The 18,599-nt window shown below is 49.5% G+C and overlaps 3 protein-coding genes across 7 annotated transcripts in view; all 3 read left to right on the top strand.

Moving 5' to 3' along the window:
* The window catches only part of DLGAP3 (DLG associated protein 3), a 64,130-nt gene extending 60,293 nt beyond the window's left edge, over positions 1-3,837 (top strand). For both annotated transcript variants that reach the window (XM_050797947.1, XM_050797952.1), the window contains 3 exons: positions 843-934; positions 2,347-2,490; positions 3,260-3,837. In XM_050797947.1, coding sequence (XP_050653904.1) covers positions 843-934; positions 2,347-2,490; positions 3,260-3,478 — 455 coding nt within the window. In that variant the 3' untranslated portion in view covers positions 3,479-3,837. The remainder of the gene's footprint in view (positions 1-842; positions 935-2,346; positions 2,491-3,259) is intronic.
* Positions 1-14,564, top strand: part of SMIM12 (small integral membrane protein 12) — an 83,647-nt gene extending 69,083 nt beyond the window's left edge. For 2 of the 4 annotated variants that reach the window (XM_050800782.1, XM_050800779.1), the window contains exons 2-3: positions 9,842-9,921; positions 13,626-14,564. In XM_050800782.1, coding sequence (XP_050656739.1) covers positions 13,631-13,909 — 279 coding nt within the window. In that variant the 5' untranslated portion in view covers positions 9,842-9,921; positions 13,626-13,630 and the 3' untranslated portion in view covers positions 13,910-14,564. Of the gene's footprint in view, positions 1-9,266; positions 9,947-13,625 lie in introns of those variants that run through there. The other 2 variants (XM_050800770.1, XM_050800785.1) reach the window with 2 other exon arrangements.
* LOC126961156 (uncharacterized) lies at positions 13,913-16,854 on the top strand (the record flags this gene model as incomplete). Its single annotated transcript, XM_050801224.1, has 1 exon — positions 13,913-16,854. A coding segment is annotated over one exon (579 nt), but the record flags the coding sequence as incomplete, so codon positions are not given.
* Positions 16,855-18,599: the final 1,745 nt, after the last annotated feature.

Here is an 18,599-nt window from a genome sequence, read left to right as displayed (position 1 = left end):
GCCTCACTGGTCTGCATTGGAGCGTGGCAGGTCAACATTGGCAGCAAGGCATGCTGGGAGCTCTTGGAAGGGAGCAGGGTGCACACGGTGCAGCTTTAGAGGCCAGGGGCTGGGACTGCAGACAATGCAGGCCAAAGGGCTGGACCTTCTATGGATGGCTACTAGTCCAAATCACCAAGTTTATGGGGACTAAGATCTGGACTGGTGTGGGGATCCAGGTGGTGGGACCAAGATTACAGAGAGGGAGGCAGTTCACAATGTCAGATCCTGTCTGAGGCATAGATGAGGGAGATTCAGCCAGGGAGACATGGCCCTGGCCCGAGGGAAAGCCTGGCCCTTCCTGTAAGTCAGATCCACTGAGAGACACAGTCTTACTCCAGAATCTCTGAGTTGAGGGGACAGTGACTATGAAGATGTGTTACGTACATTAAATTACTTGGTCATTCTTAAAGAGCCAAGGAGTCTTGCATGTACTGGTGAGTGATGAACAAAGCTTAGCCAATGGGTGGTCACTGAGCTAATGCCCTAGCCAAGGCCATAGGCTAGGCTGGGGCTGGTTTCTGTCTGTTTTCTGATATGGGAGGGAGAAAGGATAAAGGAGAATGAGCACTCAAGAAATGTAGGCTGTATGAAGGAGGGAACATCAGGGTCTGAGGATACAGTCTTGGTGTAGTGGAGCAAGAACTTGTTATGAACTTGAGGATAGGATGGGGCTGGGGCTGGAGGAGATTGATGGATAGACAGTGCCAAGCAACCGAGGGATCAGCGTTCAGGGCAGACTTCCTGGAGTCTGGGGAAGGAGATGCATCATTTCCCTCCCTGAATTTCCTTCTGCTTTCTAGTCCTGGAGAAGATCCGCAGTGCTGTGGGCAGCACACAACTTCTCCTGTCCCAGAAGGTTCAGCAGTTCTTCCGGCTGTGTCAGCAAAGCATGGTGAGTGCCCATAGTAGTAGATCCTGCCAGATATATGTGACCCAGAGTGTGTGTGTGCTGGAGGTGAGACAGGCAGGTGACCCAGTGTGTGTGTGTACCAGAGGTGAGACCAGGCCTGCATGCCTGCAGGAGTAGCTGTCAATCTTGTGCCTGGAGGTAGGACCAGGTGTTTGTGCACAAGAAGGGAGGGCTGGGCTCTTTCTTGTCCCCCTGTCTCCCAGCCCCCACCCACTCTCCCAGGCTGAGGTTCCTGGCAGTTAGCGTGGATAGGACTTTCTCTTGTCCTTGTTGCGGGAAGTCAGGGACCCCGAATGGAGGGACTGGCTGACGCCATGGCAGAAGAACATAAATTATGAAGATTTCATGGACATTTATTAGCTCCTCAAATTAATACTTTTATAATTTCTTACACCTGTCTTTACTGCAATCTCTGAACATAAATTCTGAAGATTTCAGGGACACTTATCACTTCCCCAATCAATATTCTTGTGATTTCCTATGCCTGTCTTTAATCTCTTAATCCCATCATCTTTGTAAGCTGAGGATGTATGTTGCCTCAGGACCCTGTGATGATTGCGTTAACTGCACAAATTGTTTGTAGAGCATGTGTATTTGAACAATATGAAATCTGGGCACCTTAAGAACAGGATAACAGCGATTTTCAGCAAACAAGGGAGATAACCTTAAAGTCTGGCTGCCTGTGGGCCGGGCAGAACAGAGCCGTATTTCTCTTCTTTCAAAAGCAAATAGGAGAAATATTGCTGAATTCTTTTTCTCAGCAAGGAACATCCCTGAGAAGGAGAATGCATTCCCAAGGGGAGGTCTCTGAAATAGCTGCTTTGGGAGTGTCTGTCTTTTACAGTTGTAGATAAGGGATGAAATAAGCCCCGGTCTCCTGTAGCACTCCCAGGCCTATTAGGACGAGGAAATTCCCGCCTAATAAATTTTGGTCAGATGGGTTGTCTACTCTCAAACCCTGTCTCCTGATAAGATACTATCAATGACAATGCGTGCCCAAAACTTTATTAGCAATTTTAATTTCGCCTTGGTCCTGTGATCTCGCCCTGCCTCTATTTGCCTTGTGATATTTTATTACCTTGTGAAGCATGTGATGTCTGTGACCCACACCCTATTCGTACACTGCCTCCCCTTTTGAAAATCACTAATAAAAACTTGCTGGTTTTGTGGCTTGGGGGCATCACGGAAGCTGCCATCTGATGTCTCCCCCGGACACCCAGCTTTAAAATTTCCCTTTTTTGTATGCTTTCCCTTTGTTTCTCAGACTGGCCAACACTTAGGGAAAATAGAAAAGAACCCATGAAGAATTATCGGGGACAGGTTCCCCAGATAGTCCTGCCTGGGGCTCAGACCTCCCTGACCAATCACTTTCCCTCTGTCTTCCTCTGCTGCAGGATCCCACTGCTTTCCCTGTTCCCACCTTCCAGGACCTGGCGGGTTTCTGGGACCTCCTACAGCTCTCCATCGAGGATGTGACCCTCAAGTTCCTGGAGCTACAGCAACTCAAGGCCAACAGCTGGAAACTCCTGGAGCCTAAGGTGGGGCTGGGGTCCCTTCAGGCAAAGAGGCCAGACTCTGGGAAATTCCCCTCCCCAGAGAGGTGAAGGGTGGGACGAACAAGGGGGCAGGGGAAGGGACCCATAGGCAGCAAGGGCAGCCTTGGACAGGTGATAGGTGACCATCCCCTTCCAGAGTGACCATTCTCGTGGCCACTGCCGTCTGCTTGGCCCCAGTGCTCATCAGTGCTTGAGCTGCCAGAACCCCAAGGCTTCCTCAGCACGGGGCGGGGGGGGCGGGGGGCAGGGAGGCTGCAGGGGCAGGGCGGCTGCAGCTGGAGGGAGCAAAAGGCAAAAGTAGACCTTACAGAAGGACAGACTGTCTTCAGTTCGGGCCTAGGCATCCAGGGCAGAGCCTTGAGAGTCCCCTCAGCCGCCAGGTCGCTGGACCTTGTCTGCGATGAGGGCCAGAGGCCTGGTATGTGCACCCTCATTGCGGAGCCTGGGTCGGGAACTCCCTCCTCCGGGTGGGGACTCCGAGTGAAAACCCGGTTCTGATGCGAGCTGTTGAGAACGGCGCCACCAGGGGGCGCTCGAACGCGCCGCGCTTTGGTAGAAAATGTGGGGATTTGACCTTGTCGGAACAGGCGCGGGTGCGGCTTCAGGTCGCGGGAATCCGTGGCGGATTCTGAGCGCTATGGCTTTCGGAGCCGCGCGGTTGTCAGCGCTCCGGACGCGGGGGTGCGGGGGCAGGCACCGGGATGTTAGGATAGTTCAGCGTCCCAGCTCAGCGCTGTCCTCTGCTCCGCAGGAGGAGAAGAAGGTCCCTCCGCCGATACCAAAGAAGCCCCTGCGGGGCCGGGGCGTGCCGGTGAAGGAGCGCTCCCTGGACTCCGTGGACCGGCAGCGGCAGGAAGCGCGCAAGCGGCTCCTGGCGGCCAAGCGCGCCGCTTCCTTCCGCCACAGCTCGGCCACGGAGAGCGCCGACAGCATCGAGATCTACATCCCCGAGGCCCAGACCAGGCTGTGACCGGTCCGGCCCGCCCAGCCCGGCCTGGGCCCGCGGTTCTCCACCCGTACTGTACACCCAGCGTCGAGGTCACTGTGAACGCGGGCCGCCCCGTGCGCCCGCCCCACCGGCACCGCACGCCCCAGCCCCCGGGCCCGTCACACTCTCGTGGGTTTTTTACCTTCCTGACCCCACGCGAAGGCGCCCGGGCTGGGCAGGGGGCCGTGCCTCTCCGCCCTGCGCCCCTCACCTGGATCCCTCGCCCACCTGGTCCGACGCTTTGTCCCCACCTCCTTCCAATGGGCACCATCTCTGCCATTCTTTTCCCCCCACGGGCCAGGCCGGGCCGGGCCCCCCATCTGGGCTCTGCGTCCCCTCCCCCCACCCCGCGGGGCTGGGCTTCGTGGGGATCAAGCTTCGTGGCTTTTTATGAAGAATCCCGAACCCCGCCTAGGAGCCCGCCCCACCCTCCCAGGGGCTCCATCTTCAGCCCTCTGCCCACTGGGCCCAGGGACCACAGTGGCTGGACCAACCCAGGACCAGGGCGCCTGGGCCTCTCCCCTTTCCCAGCGGCTGGGTAGGGGAGATGGGGGCTTCCCCTCACCACACCTGTGGCTGTTCCCATATCCCCTTGAGTATCCCAGGAAAAATAAAACGGCAGAACTGCACTCGAGCCAACTGCTCTCTCCAGAAGAGGCCACCTCCGTCCCATGTGTGGGAGGACGGGGGTGAAGGGAGAAGGGGCCGGGAGCCCACTCTCTTGGTTTGGAGACAGCAGGGGTGTTGCCTGAGCTCCTCCCAGGGATGGGCCAGCTGGTGGAAAGGAGATTCGGCCCCCTGATGCCCACAGTAAGGACCTGGACCCTCCTGGAGGGGCCCAGGTGGGGTGAAGGGGGGAGGGTGTCAATTTCTCCGCTCTTCCGGTTTCGCTGTATCCCATTCTGCCTCCCAGTCCCCAGGGTTCCCCCAGAGAGGGAAGTCCGGAGCTCGCTGAGCACACAGCATGTGCTTGATAAACCGGGAGTGTGGTGATTGTTAGGTGTTGACAAATAACTGGTTTCCCTTCCCCTAGGGACGCAATGTTCCTTCTGCTCCAGTCATTCCTGATCAGCAGCAGAAAAACTTCAGTCCTGCCACATTTTCTGATGCCTCCTATGGGTGGCCACCTTGGTGGAGGCTGGGGTGGGGGAAGAGGAAGTACAAAGAACAGAGCTCTCCTGGGAAGCTAAATGGCAAACAGAACCTAGTATCGATGGCTTTATTGAGTGGCCAGTGTGGGTCAGGCAAGGGGTGAGTGCTTTACATGAATGTGGCTGGTCCTTAAAACAGAAGAGAAAGCCAAAGCTCAGGGCAGGTTACACGACCTGTCTGAGGTCACAGGGCTAAATGTGGTGGACCCAGGTCTAATGTCAAATCGTGAGCTTTTAGCTTTGCAGGCTTCTTAGACCAGAGAGGGCTGATGGCATTCTCCACCCAGAAAGCCCCTTTCCACTCCTTGAGCAGTCCTTTGGATTGGGGTGTCACCTCCAGGCAGGAGGAAAATCCTTCAGGATTGGCTGCTTTTCTGGGCCACACTGGATCAGCTAATTCTTCTCATTCATTTATTCAGCAGACATTTATCACTTTCGGGCGCCACAGGAATAGCCTTGAACAAGATGTAGTTTCTACCCTTAATGGAGCTTATGGTCATATGGGAAAAACAGATAAATAAGCAAGCAGTTAAAATACAGGGGTGAGTGCCAGAAAGATGATTAGGGATTAGCTGCTGAAGGAGGGCCAGGGTTGAGAAGAATGTTCCAAGATCAGGGAACAGCTGTGCAAAGGCCTGGAGGAGGAAGAGACATTGGGAGCACAGGGTCTTGATTATATCAGTGTTTGGGTCTCATTGAGGCAGGTGGCCTGGGTCTTGTGGGCTGTAGGGAGCTATAGAAGGGTTTTGAACAGAAGAGTGGCATGAACGTTTTATAGACTGGTTTGGTAGACAACTTCTGAAAAGCAAGAGATGGTCCACAATGCAAATTCACATGAGCCTGGAAGGTGAGGAGGGCTGTAATGTGATCTGAATTCCCAAAAGCAGTTAGTTTGGAGGTGATCCCATACAGACTCTGGGGCCTCGTCCAAGACTTAGTGAATAGACTCTGCCCTCAAATAAGGTTTTAACAAGTGCTCCACAAGATTCTGAGCAGCCAGGTTTGGGAAGACTTAAATTGGATGACTGTCCAAGGGTCTCCAGTAGAAGGGCTGGGTCAGTTTACCTCTCTGAGATTGTTTTATCATCTCTAAAATTGGGGCATGGGTGAGGTTTGAACTCAGAGCAACGCTGTAAAACAGATATTGTCATCATCCCCATTTACAGATGAGGAAACTGGGGCATGGAGAGGTTTAAACAGCTTACCTCAAACCATGAAGCCAGGAAGTGGCTGAGTCTGAGTTTAACCTTTACATTATACAGCATTTTATGGGTCTATGACTTTTCATAGACTTTTCTATGTCTGGTGTGGATGAGTCTCCTTTGGTTCTTGTGGCCTAGGTAGTTATGCTGAGCCCCATAGATCAGTGAAAGATTAGGTCCAGTCCTTTGGCTTAAGTTGCTTACAGTCTGGCCATGGCCAGCACATAAACAGAAAGTTATGGTGCAAAGGGAGACCTGCTCTCTCAGAGGGGCCAAGGGGTTGAGAGAGGAGAGAGCCTCTAGCAACCAGAGTGTTTTAGTCCATTTTGTGCTGCTATAACAGAATACTGCAGGCTGGGTAACTTACAATGAACAGGTATTTATTGGCTCACAGTTCTGGGTGCTGGGGAATTCAGTGTCAAGGTGCTGGCAACTCATGAGGGCCTTCTTGCTGTGTCATCCCATGGCAGGTGAGAAGGTAAGAGAGGGCAAGAGGGAGTTGAACTTGCCCTTTTATAAGGGCGTCAGTTGCACCCATGAGAGTGCAACCCTCATGGCCTAATAACCTCTTAAAGGCCCCACCACTTAGTACTTACAATGACAAATTTCAGTGTAAGTTTTGGAGGGTACAACCATAGCACAGGCAGTCTGGGAGAGCTTTCTGCCTTGTGAGCTGGATCTTGCAGGATGAATTAGCATTTTGTAGTCAAGGAAGAGAAGGGAGAAATTCATTTCTGGCCAAGGGACAAACCTGGGCAAAGCCGTGGAGGCACATGTGTGTTGGGAATGAAAGCACAGGCTGGAGAGGGTGACAGGTTATGGTGGCTGTGGAGGGCGTGGAGGAGATATGGCCAGGAGGAACCCATAGAGTTGGGGGTAGGGGGCTAAGATGGAGGCCTCATAGTTTTATTTGAAAGATAAAACTATGGCCAAAAGACAGGACATGGACTGGAGGGGGCAACAAGACAGCAGGGAGACCATTGAGGGAGCTGCTAAAGTGGTCCAGGTAAGAGATAATGATGTTGACTTTGAGAGACATTTAGGAGGCATACATGCTGCAAGCTGGATCTGGAGAATAACGCAAAGATGGGACGCCTTGAAGGTGTCACTCAGATTTCTGGCTTAATGAATGAGTAATGCCACGAATGGACATAGGACATTACAGAAGGAGCAATACAGTTGGGAAATACTTAACATGTCAATAACCATTTACTGAGCACTGAGAAGGTGCAAACTACTATGCCAAGCACTTTATACACATTTAGGTGATTTAATACTCACAGCAACCCTAGGAGTGGGTACTATTATTGTCTTTTTTTAAAACAAAGAGTGTAAATAGCTTTTCTGAGATAAGCAGACAAGAGTCAGGATTTGAACCCATGGCTATCTGATTTCTAAGTCTATGCTCCTGAGCCCCTCAGCAATTCTGCTTGAGGGAACTGCTAGCCATGACTCAAGACTCAGCTCAAGGCCTGGTTCCTCTAGGGAGCCTTCCCTGAATCTTCCTGGCCGGGCTGAAGATCCTCCTCTGTGCTGCGTGTGTATACTTCTGTCATCACATTTCTTATATTCTATTGACATTTTGTAGACCCATCTGTTTCTTTAGTCAGAGAACTCTGGAGGCAGGTTGGTCCCAGCCATTTTTGCATCCCCAATGCCTAGCACATGATTGGCTGGCCAAATGCCAGTTACTCTGGGCAGTTCTGTTCCCTTCTCGTCTCCACATATTCAGTTAGTGAACAGGTTCTGCTAACCACGGTCTCCTAAATATTTCTTTGTACTGTTGGGGCTCAGAAAGCGATACCCCAAAGACTGGCGCTTTGACATGGTGAGAGGCCTTCAAAGCTGCCTCAGAATCAAGGTCCCTCTAACCTTCTCTCCCAAGTATAGGGAGGCACTCTCTCTAGAATGTCCTAATCTAATCAAGAAAACTTCTTTCCAAAAGAAACAAAATTGCCTTCCTCCCCTCCGCGAAATCTCATCTATCTCAGAAAAGAAGACTGAGGAAGGCAACTACGCCTGGATGGATTTTTCACAAGATGATGCCTGCTTCTCGGGCTCATTCAAATTCTAAAGAGAATCATTTTCAAGTTAATTTCTGTCCATTTTTTCGCCCTAAGAATCACGTGCTTCCCTCAAAAGAATTGTCTATATTCTCCATCTCTCCCCTTCCCCTTTGAAAAAGGGTGTATAAGCTTCTGTACCCCATTGGGTTATTGGGTAATCATTCTCCTGTGACCCTTCCCTTCCCGCCCCCTCACCCCCCACCCCGTGCTATGCACGTAAAAATAAAATTTTGTATGTCTTTTCTCCTATTAATCTGCCTTTTGTCAGTTGATTTTCAGTGAACCTTGGTCCCTACAACACTGTTCCCCTTTCTGCATCTTAACTGCCAGAACTTAGCTTTGAGCTTTTGAGATAATAGGGGAAGGGTGCCTAACATGGTAAGCAGTCTGTGTATGAGGCTTTCTCTGGAGGTGTCCCTGAAGTTTGAAAATTGTGCCAGAGCACAATTTGGCATAGTAAAGAAAGGTGGGAAGGGCACTGCATGGCCAGGCACGGTGGCTCATGCCTGTAATCCCAGCACTTTGGGAGGCTGAGGCGGGCAGATTGCTTGAGCTCAGGAGTTTGAGACCAGCCTGAGCAACATGGTGAAACCTAGTCTCTACAAAAAGTACAAAAATTAGCCAGGCCTGGTGGTGTGCATCTGTGGTCCCAGCTGCTCGGAGGGCTGAAGTGGGAGGATCACTTGAGCCCAGGAGGTCGAGGCTGCAGTAAGCTATGATTGTGCCACTGCACTGCAGCCTGGGTGACTGAGCGAGATCTTGTTTAAAAAAAAAAAAAAAAAAAAAAAAAACCGGCTGGGCGCAGTGGCTGACGTCTGTAATCCCAGCACTTTGGGAGGCTGAGGCAGGCGGATTACCTGAGGTGGGGAGTTCGAGACCAGCTTGACCAACATGGAAAAACCCCTTCTCTATTAAAAATACAAAATTAGCCGGGCGTGGTGGTGCATGCTTGTGACCCCAGCTACTCGGGAGGCTGAGGCAGGAGAGAATCGCTTGAACCTGGGAGGCGGAGGTTGCGGTGAGCCGAGATCGTGCCATTGCACTCCAGCCTGAGCAACAAGAGTGAAACTAAAAAGAAAAAAAAAAAAAAAAGGTGGGAAGGACACTCTAGGTAGATGAAAAAGCATCAGTAATTCACTGGGTGTGAAACAGCGTGGTCTGCCGGGTTTTGTATGTGCGAGCAAAATAAATATGCAGGCTGAGATTAGTGGGATGAAGGTGGGAAGGGCCTTGTGGGAGCGTTAAGAAGTTTGAGCTTTGGGACTTTTCTGTATATGATAAAATTGATGTCTGTATAGGGTACAGTGGGGACACAGAGGAGGAAGTGAATACTTGTACCCAAGAGGTCATGCAAGACTTAGGTTTTACTATATTTCAATTATTTTTACACTAACACTAGCCACATTTATTTCCCTGCTGGCTGTGTGCCTGCCACAGTACTTTACAAATATTGTCTCATCCAACCCTCACACCATCCCTGCGAAATGGGTGTTATTACCTCTACACAGAAGGGGAAGGGAGGCTCAGACAGGTTAATAATGTTCCCAGGGTCACTAGAAAGCTAGCCTGGATCCCAAGAGGTCTTAAAGCACTAAATTATACTTTCCTAAGAAGAGCTTCTTGAGGTCAGGGATCATGTCTTTTGTTTTTGCGTGCCAAGACCTAGGTCTTAGAAGACACCTAATAAACATCAGTTGAAAAAGATGACTGGATGATCGATCTTTCACTTTTTCCACGTAGAAAGCACGTGGCGACAGCACTGAGAAACCTCCAGGCCACCAGGGGGCGCGACATCCATTTCAGCGCAGTGGGGCCCGGTTGCGGACGCCTAGCTTCCTTCCCTCCTTTGGCTAAAGTTCAGCCAATCCCTGCGCTCCGAGAGCCGGCGGCTAGTGGGCAGGGTCACAGGGCAAGGTCCCGCGGGCCGCTGGGAGCGGCGACTTCCGTGCTCCCGGCGAGCGGGCGGAGAGCGGGGGCCACACTGGGGAGTGTGGGCTGGGCCGCAGGTGAGCGCGCGGTCCGGGCGAGCAGGTCCGGTCAGTCCAGGCCCGTAACCTCTGAGTTACGGGAGGAGTGATCGCTGGGGTCCACCCCGGTCCCGGCCAGACCTGCCAGCCCCCTTCTCTGGTGGGTGCTCTGGTGCCCAGTCTGGGAGCCCAAGTAGCCCTCCGCAGACAGGGCTTATCGGCACCTCAGTGAGGACGGACGTTGATGAGGCCACGAATGAGGTGGGCTAGGGGCAGTGGACCGGGAGCCCCACAGAAGGGAGAAGGGTAGCCATTTGGATGGACCCTGACCTCACTTGCGCTCCCATTCCTGGACTGCGCTTGAGTGACTGTCAGGTTTAATTCTTTCACCTTCTCAGGCCTCCTCTGTCCTTGTTAGCAGTTCTTGAATTTAGGACTACGGCTTCTGGCCTCGTTGGGCCTCCGGGCCCCCGCACTGGGGCAGGTTTCCCAGCAACTCAGTTGACTTTTACCGGATGCTTTTGGCAGACGTCCTCCGTGCCGGGCTGGAAATATGCGTCACAGTGTTTTTCAGACACTTTTGCCTCTTTCATTGTGATACCTTGTCTGGGGATGATTATGATGGAGTCTTTAGGTTTCTGTAATCAGCAAAGGCTTCTGTTATGTTCCTGCCACCTTCTGGAGGAGAGTGGGTGGAGATTGTTGTGATTTTACACTAGGGAGTTGTTTGGGCTGTCATTCATTCGTTCAGCAGACCTTTTTTGGGCACTCTGCCAGGCAGGGTGGGAGAGGTGCCTGGATGGATAGGGCACAATGGGGCCAGACGGACATGGTGCTTAGCCTTTTGGAGCTTAAAGTGTCTTGAGAAATGCAAACAGGGTAAGCCAGCACCGTGCCTGACCCAGCGCAAGTGGTTATAAGTGTTGAATAAAGGAATGAATTGACTTATTTGGGAATGATTAGAATGTGAGCAGGACGGTAGAGAGAGACTTTATGCTGCCTGTGAGAGATCGTTGTGAACTCAGGCTCGATATGTTTTAAGACAGATTTGAAAGTCTGGACAGTTGCTATTTAGGGAAGCATTTACTTCTACAGAGGACTTGCTTTAAATGTGGAAGGAAAATGAAAAAGTATTAGGTTTGGGATTCTTCAGAGGTGCCTCTTTGAACTATTGTTATATCTCTGAATTTCACAAATCCCTGAGTATAATCTCAGGGTTTGGGAAAGGGGAAGCTCTTCTAGGTAATGAAATGCCAGGCTGATGGGAAAAGAACTGTAGGAAGCTCTCTCCAAATCCAGGATTTGAACAGAAATCGTATACCTCTGCAGTGTGTTCTTCCCTCTAGAAAGAGTGTAGACTTTGAAGTTGGAGAGGCCTGGGTTCAAAATCAGTGGCTCTATCACTTCTGGTGATTTTGGGTAAGTTAACATAATGTCTGTGAGCCTTTGTGTCAACAAGAGCCTGGGCTAATCATTCCTACATCATAGAGGTGTTATGAGGATCAGGTGATAGTTTGTGTGTAAATTGTCATCATAGTGCCTGGTGCTAAGACAATAAGGAGGGGAGTCTTGGAGATGCTGCAGTTTTATTTATTTTTTTATTTTATTTATTATTTTTAATTTCATGATGCTCCCTTACTGGGGGGATCCTCAACCTCCTGGGCCACAGACCGGTGGTGGTTTTCAGCCCATTAGGAACTGGGCTGCACAGCAGGAGGTGAGTGGTGGGCCAGCTGGGAAGCATTACCGCCTGAGCTCCACCTTCTGATAGATCAGCAGCGGCATTAGATTCCTACAGGAGTGCAAACCCTATTGTGAACTGCGCATGCGAGGAATCCGGGTGTGTGCTCCTTATGAGAATCTAATGCCTGATGATCTGAGCTGGAACAGTTTCATCCCGAAACCATCCCTCTCCAAACCCCATCTGTGGAAAAATTGTCTTCCACGAAACTGGTCCCTGGTGCCAAATATAGGTTGCGGACCGCTGCCTTATAGTGTTAACGTCCAGAGAACAATGGGATTCCTTCAAAGAGAATTGGGAACCAAAGAGAGAGGGGGAGAATCATCTTATCCTTGGTGAGGTTTTGATTGTTCACTTTAGATCAGAGATAGCAGTGTTGGAGAAGTACCTACAGGGGCATAAACAGAAAGACCTTTTAGTGGATACTTTTGGGCAAGTCTCTTAACCCTCTGATAGTGGGTTATGTATCTAGCTTACGTGGTGGACATGAGGATTAAGAGAGAGAGTGCATGCGATGTGGCTAGCCCAAGGCCTAGCATGTAATAAGTGCTCAATACATGGTAGCTGTGTTATAACTGTGAATGATCTTTGATAATTGATAATGTAATAATCATTTGAGACAGAATGGCCATTAGAGTGACCCAATTTGTGTGTTTTTACATTACTTTGGCATTGCCCTACTTCATTTCAGGAGGCCCTGAGACAATTCCACTCCTCTCCCTGCCCCCCTACCCCCGCCCCAGCTCCCGGCCAGGGCTTGTACAGTGGTTTTTCACAGTAAATCTTCAAGTTCTGTGATATCCAGAGTATGTATAATGATTTGTGATATTTTCAGGAGCTTTTTATGTAAATACGACGGTATGGGTTTCATTGAAGACAGGAATTTTTTTTTTCTTCTTGAGACGGAGTTTCGTTCTGCCGCCCAGGCTGGAGTGCAGTGGCGTAATCTCAGCTCACTGCAACCTCCGCCTCCCAGGTTCAAGTGATTTCTCCTGCCTCAGCCTCCTGAGTAACAGGGATTACAGGTGTGAGCCACCGTCTTTAGCCAAGATAGGATACTTTGAAAGTGGTTTAGTCAGCAGATTTGTAAAGTATAGGTTTGTCCCCTTGTTAGAAAAGCCAGGTTTCAAAATAGGATAAAACCATTATCTATTTACCTAAAATCCAGAATAATTAGGTAACACAGTATGTATTTGACTGTTTAAATATACTCCTTATGCTTTACATGAGGAAAAGGAACGACTTTTCATATGGTGGAGAATTGTAGAATTGTGTGTCATGGGGAAAAGGTGGCTGGCTGCGCTCATGGAGAAATTTCATAGAGCAGAGAAAGGTGTCTTTTTCCCTTCTTGAAATGTTGGCAAACTAGGGCCTGGGGTCAATGGGCTTGACGCTCTATTAGGTAAGGCTCAGAGGTCCCCTTGTGGGGAACATTGTCATATATTGGTGCACACTTGTCAAAGATTACAGTCTGTAAACTGGAGATTCCTCCTTCTTCCCTAACAATGGAATCTTTTGAAATTTCCTAGATTATTTCAGGGACCCACCTCTCGCATTGCTCTGCATGGGGGTGGGTGCTCAGTAAGTTGTGCCAGGCTGGCCAGGCACGGTGACTCATGCCTGTAATCCCAGCACTTTGGGAGGCCGAGGTGGGCAAATCATGAGGTCAGGAGTTCAAGACCAGCCTGACCAACACGGTGAAACCCTGTCTCTACTAAACAAATACAAAAATTAGTTGTAATCCCAGCTACTTGAGACGCTAGGGCAGATAATTGCTTGAACCTGGGAGGTGGAAGTTGCAGTGAGCCAAGATCGCACCACTGTACTCCAGCCTGGGTGACAGAGCAAGACTCCGTCTCAAAAAAAAAACAAAAAAAACAAAACAAAAAGTAAAAAACATTGTGCCAGGCTGCCTGGTAAGTGGAGAGCCCTAGTGGGTTGCTCTTATTTGGTGGGAGGTGATGCTGCGTTCTCTCTAATGCTGCCTTGTGCTCTTCCACAGATGTCATGTGGCCTGTGTTTTGGACCGTGGTTCGTACCTATGCTCCTTATGTCACATTCCCTGTTGCCTTCGTGGTCGGGGCTGTGGGCTACCACCTGGAATGGTTCATCAGGGGAAAGGACCCCCAGCCCGTGGAGGAGGAAAAGAGCATCTCAGAGCGCCGAGAGGATCGCAAGCTGGATGAGCTTCTAGGCAAGGACCACACGCAGGTGGTGAGCCTTAAGGACAAGCTAGAATTTGCCCCGAAAGCTGTGCTGAACAGAAACCGCCCAGAGAAGAATTGATGGAGGACACAGGGCCCTACGGTCCTACTGTGGGCGGTGACTTGTCCTGCTACCATGTTGACAGAGCCCCAGAACCCACATCTAATTGGCTTTGTTGCTTATTCTGGCCCCTCCCACACCACACAGCCACACAAATACTGGCTGCTCCTTGATGTCCAGGCAGACCCAGCGGCAGCCAAAGGGCCAGTGAAGAGGAAGGCCGCATCTGTTGTGTGGTGGCCACAAGCACTCAGGCATCTGAGTTTACTGGTGCACTGCTGGGAGGAGTGTTATGAGATGAACGTTGGCTATCAATCTCTGTGGGCAGGCGGTTTGGCCTCGAGTGGGAATGGCTGGGATTTGGGTGTTGCCTTTAGGAGGGATACCTGCATGTCTAGTTCCAGTCTGCACTGGGAAGAATTCAAATATGCACCTGGCTCCCTTCACTGTTTTGCCCTATCCTTTGTGCTCATTCTTACTGAAATCTGTCTTGTCAGCTCAGGAATGGGATTCCCCTGGGAAGGAAAGCATTTTTCTGTTCTGGGAAGCCCAGACTGTTCACTTTGGGGCAGGGACGAACATGTGCCTCGTGAATTTGCTTGAAAACAGTCCCCGTCATCTACCCCCATCACTGTAGAGTGCAAAACTTGATTAAAGTGGTATCTGAGAACCATAATGATCGAATCTTATCATCTAGATGGTATTTGGGAGTCTTCTTAGAAGTTAGGCAAGTACAGGTGTTTTAGAGCAGGATAACATTGGTATTAAAGGGTGCCAAGGAGCCCTGGAAACTGCTTTACTAGTGCGGTTGCATTGAACCCTGGAGGCACAGATTCCTAGGAACCTTTTTACCATCATTACAATTGGCCTTAGCAGCTTCAAGTCTAAATGGAAGTAGACCACACACACACACACGCACACGCCTTTCCCTATAAAAGTATATACGCACATTCAAGAAAATTTGGTAGGGATTTTAAAAAGGGCACCCATGTTCCCAGCTCGTTAATAACAACCATTAACATTTTGTTGTCTTTTACTAATTCTCTGCATAGGTTTTAAAGATAGTTATTACTGTACATTTAATTTTATATACTTTTCTCACATTATCATTTTTCCATTTTGTGTGGTCATCATTCACGGCTCAGTGCAACCTTGACCTCCTGGGCTCAAGTGATCCTCCCACTTCAGCCCCCCAAATAGCTGGGACTACAGGAGTATGCCACCACGCCCAACTAATTTTTTTATTTTTTGTAGAACCAGGTCTCACTATGTCTCCCAGGCTGGTCTCAAACGATCCTCCGGCCTTGGCCTGTAGTTTTTTTTTTTTTTTTTTTTTTTTTTGGAGATGGAGTCTCATTCTGTCACCCAGGCTGGAGTGCAGTGGTGTGATCTTGGCTCAAGGCAACCTCTGCCTCCTGGGTTCAAGTGATTCTCCCGCCTCAGCTCCCTAAGTAGCTGGGATTACAGGTGTGCACCATCACGCCTGGCTAGTGTTTGTGTTTTTAGTAAAGATGGGGGTTTCACCATGTTGGCCAGGCTGGTCTCAAACTCCTGACCTCAAGTGATCCCGCCTGCCTCAACTTCCCCAAAGTGCTGGGATTACAGGTGTGAGGCACCGTGCCTGGCGGCCTGTAGTTTTTTTGTTTTTGTTTTTTTTAATATGGAGTCTCGCTGTATTGCCCCGTCTGGAGTGCAGTGACGTGATCTCGGCTCACTGCAATCTCTGCCTCCCGGGTTCAAGCGATTCTCCTGCCTCAACCTCCTGAGTAGCTGGGATTACAGGTGCGCGCCACCACGCCTGGCTGATCTTTGTATTTTCAGTAGAGACAGGGTTTCACCATGTTGGTCAGTCTGGTCTCGAACTTCTGATGTTGTGATCCGCCTGTCTTGGCCTCCTAAAGTGCTGGGATTACAGGCATGAGCCACCGCACCCGGCTGTAGTTGTTTTTAATAGCAACATAATTGTCTATCAAGTGGGAGTATGGCATAAGTTTATTCTGGACAGTTTCCATATTGCCGGACATTTCAATTGTTTCTGGTGGTTCACTTGTTTAGATACTGCAATGAATATCTTATATGAAGCTTTTCCTGCATTTTGGAATAAACAGTAAAAATAGTAAATGTCACTTTGGATGAAATGGGATAAATGAGCAGTTTTGAGGATCTCATGCATAACACCAAATGTCTTTCCTAAAGGGCTCTAGGAGTTTCTACTAAATGTTACCACTTAAGATGTTGCTGGTAAGGCTGTGAGGGGAGTAAAAGCAGACGGCAGGAAGAAGCATAAGAAGCTGTTGCCTCTTGAAGCCGTCTGATGTTTAAGTCAGCACAGGGCAGTACTGAGCATTTCGTGAATTAATCTGCCTCTAAAAGGGAGTGGGTATTGGCCCTGCTTCTTAGACTGTCTCTCCTGAGGCCTGATGATGTTCACAGGTGGGTGAGGGTGGAGTTCCTGAACAGTTAGAGGTGCCAGCTGTGAAGAGGTGCCAGCTGGAGGTACCTTCCAGGACCTGGTGGTGGCCTGAGAGGAGGGAGCAGGTTGAGTCGTTGGCTTCTTCTAGGTCACTGAGGCCTAGTGGGAATGTGGAAATGAGCTGCTGTTGCTTCGCAGGGAACAAATCCGATAGAGCTTGGGGAGAGGCTGTCAGCTACCAAGTAAGGAGATTTCTGGTTCTGGCTGATGAGCAGGCCTCATTGGCACACCAGTGCTGCCACCCTATGGCAGTCCTGGGCATTACCAAGCCTGCAATCGCTTCCCTGGGCTAAACCAAACACTGGTGCCCGCAGAGGTCAGGTGACAAATGCGCCACCACGCTGGCAGAAAGTACAGACCTGCCGAAAGGGGGCAGTGGCGACTCACCTTCCAATCTGCTGCTCATCCAGTGGTACCAGATTTTTGAATTTTTTTAAAAGATGTTCTAAGAGTTCCAGAGAGTGTTAAAAAAAAAAAAGAAAAAAAAAGAAAAGATGCTAGAAATTCAGGGTTGTCTGGTGTGTGTAACCTTCTGATTTTTAAGTGTTGATAGTTCATTTTACAAAATTCTAAGCATGCTAACCTACCTGTGGGGTTAATTTGACCCAGTGGCTGCCAATTTGTGACCTCTCAAACTGCCTCCTCCTTCTGATGACACCTAAGAAATATGCTTTTTTTTCGATCTATCAACTTGTGACAAATATTAGATCCCAGAATTGGTTTCCCTCAAAACCCTTTTGGGCATCCTGTACAAAGACAGCTTAATAACCTAAGAAAAATGTGAGGATGGAAAGCCTACAGAAATAATAGCAAACACATTTTCCCATGGACATTTTTGGATTTTCAGATCTTTTAAAATATCCCTGTCACCACCCATTGGCCTGCACTCGGTGTCTGGTCGAGAGAGCCCTATCTTTCGGAATCCAAGTGGCTCCCTTCTTCCAGTCTCACTTTGATTGTGCCCCCTTTTAAATACTTTTCTTTCCAAGAGCACGTCGTCACTGAATTTCTTCCTCTAGCAAGTCTATTAGTATTCTCAGCTAGATCTTTCTTTCCCACAGGCTGGCTGAAATCGGTCATTGCAGTGGCTGTAAGATAGTATATGTGCTCTTGCCTCTGCTCAGGTGACATTAGGTAGCAAGGTTTATGTGGATGTGGGTATAGACAGGTCAGGGTTGCTGGAATGAACCAAGGTACAGACTGGTTTTCTTCCATGCTTGCTGATTCACCTTGGAGGCAGTGACCCTCTTTTTGACTGGCCTTCCAGTCACAGTTCACTGAAACACATGAGTGAGTGGACGTGCTTGGGGCTTTTTGCTCCCACCACTTCTCCCCGTCTCTTCCCAGCCCTGTGATGGTGTTGGCTTTAGTATAGGGTTATGCTGTCCGAGCACGGCAGGAATCACTTCTCTCCCTGCAGCGGTTCAGTGTCTGGTGCTTTTCCACTCTTTCTAGACCCTTTCCTGTGCCTGTTGCTGTGTTAGCACAAGTCGACTGGGCAGCTGCCAGAACAAGCCTGCCAGGGAGCCTTTTGACTCTGGTCAGCTCCCCAGGGCTCCTGGTTGGTGGGACTGTTGCTGAGTGAAACATCATGGAATTAGCCTTGCCAGAGTCTGGGTTGGGAGCCAGGCGGTGAAAATGTAAAAGCCCCTCCGTCTTGCCTCACTTTTTCTTTTCCACTTTGCTTTAGATCTCTTAAGTACTTGTAAAGTAGGGAGCCAGGGCAGTGTAGCAGAGGAAAAATAAAGTGGATTCTCGAGTCTGACAGACTTGAATTATGAATACTACCTCAACAATTTACTGGATGACCTTGGGCAAGTCACTTAGCCCTTCTGAACCTCAATATCCTCACCTGTAAAATAGGGGTGAGAATTTTTGTTGGGTTGTTGTGAGGATGAGGTAATTACGTAAAGTTCTTAGCATAGTGACTAAGAACTTTACATAATTACCTCTTAACATAGTGACTATGCTAAGAACTTTACATACATTGTCACAGACTATGCTAAAACTTTACATACATTACCTCATCCTCACAACCACCAGTGGGTACTCAGTAAATGTTAGCAGCTTTAATTGTATTGCAGGAAGAACCTACGTTTCCTGCAATAGTTGCGTGTATGCTTGTGCTCCTGGTGAGGCGGGGGTCTCGGGGAGAGAGCAGCCTTGGCTGAAGGACAATAGGGACCCTCATAGACCTGGTGGTTGAGAGCTGCTGATAAATATTTCACAGAAAGAACT

The sequence above is a fragment of the Macaca thibetana genome, chromosome 1 (assembly GCF_024542745.1).
Source record: "Macaca thibetana thibetana isolate TM-01 chromosome 1, ASM2454274v1, whole genome shotgun sequence".
In the NCBI taxonomy this organism is placed as follows: domain Eukaryota; kingdom Metazoa; phylum Chordata; class Mammalia; order Primates; family Cercopithecidae; genus Macaca; species Macaca thibetana.
This window is presented reverse-complemented; position numbering and strand designations above follow the sequence as displayed.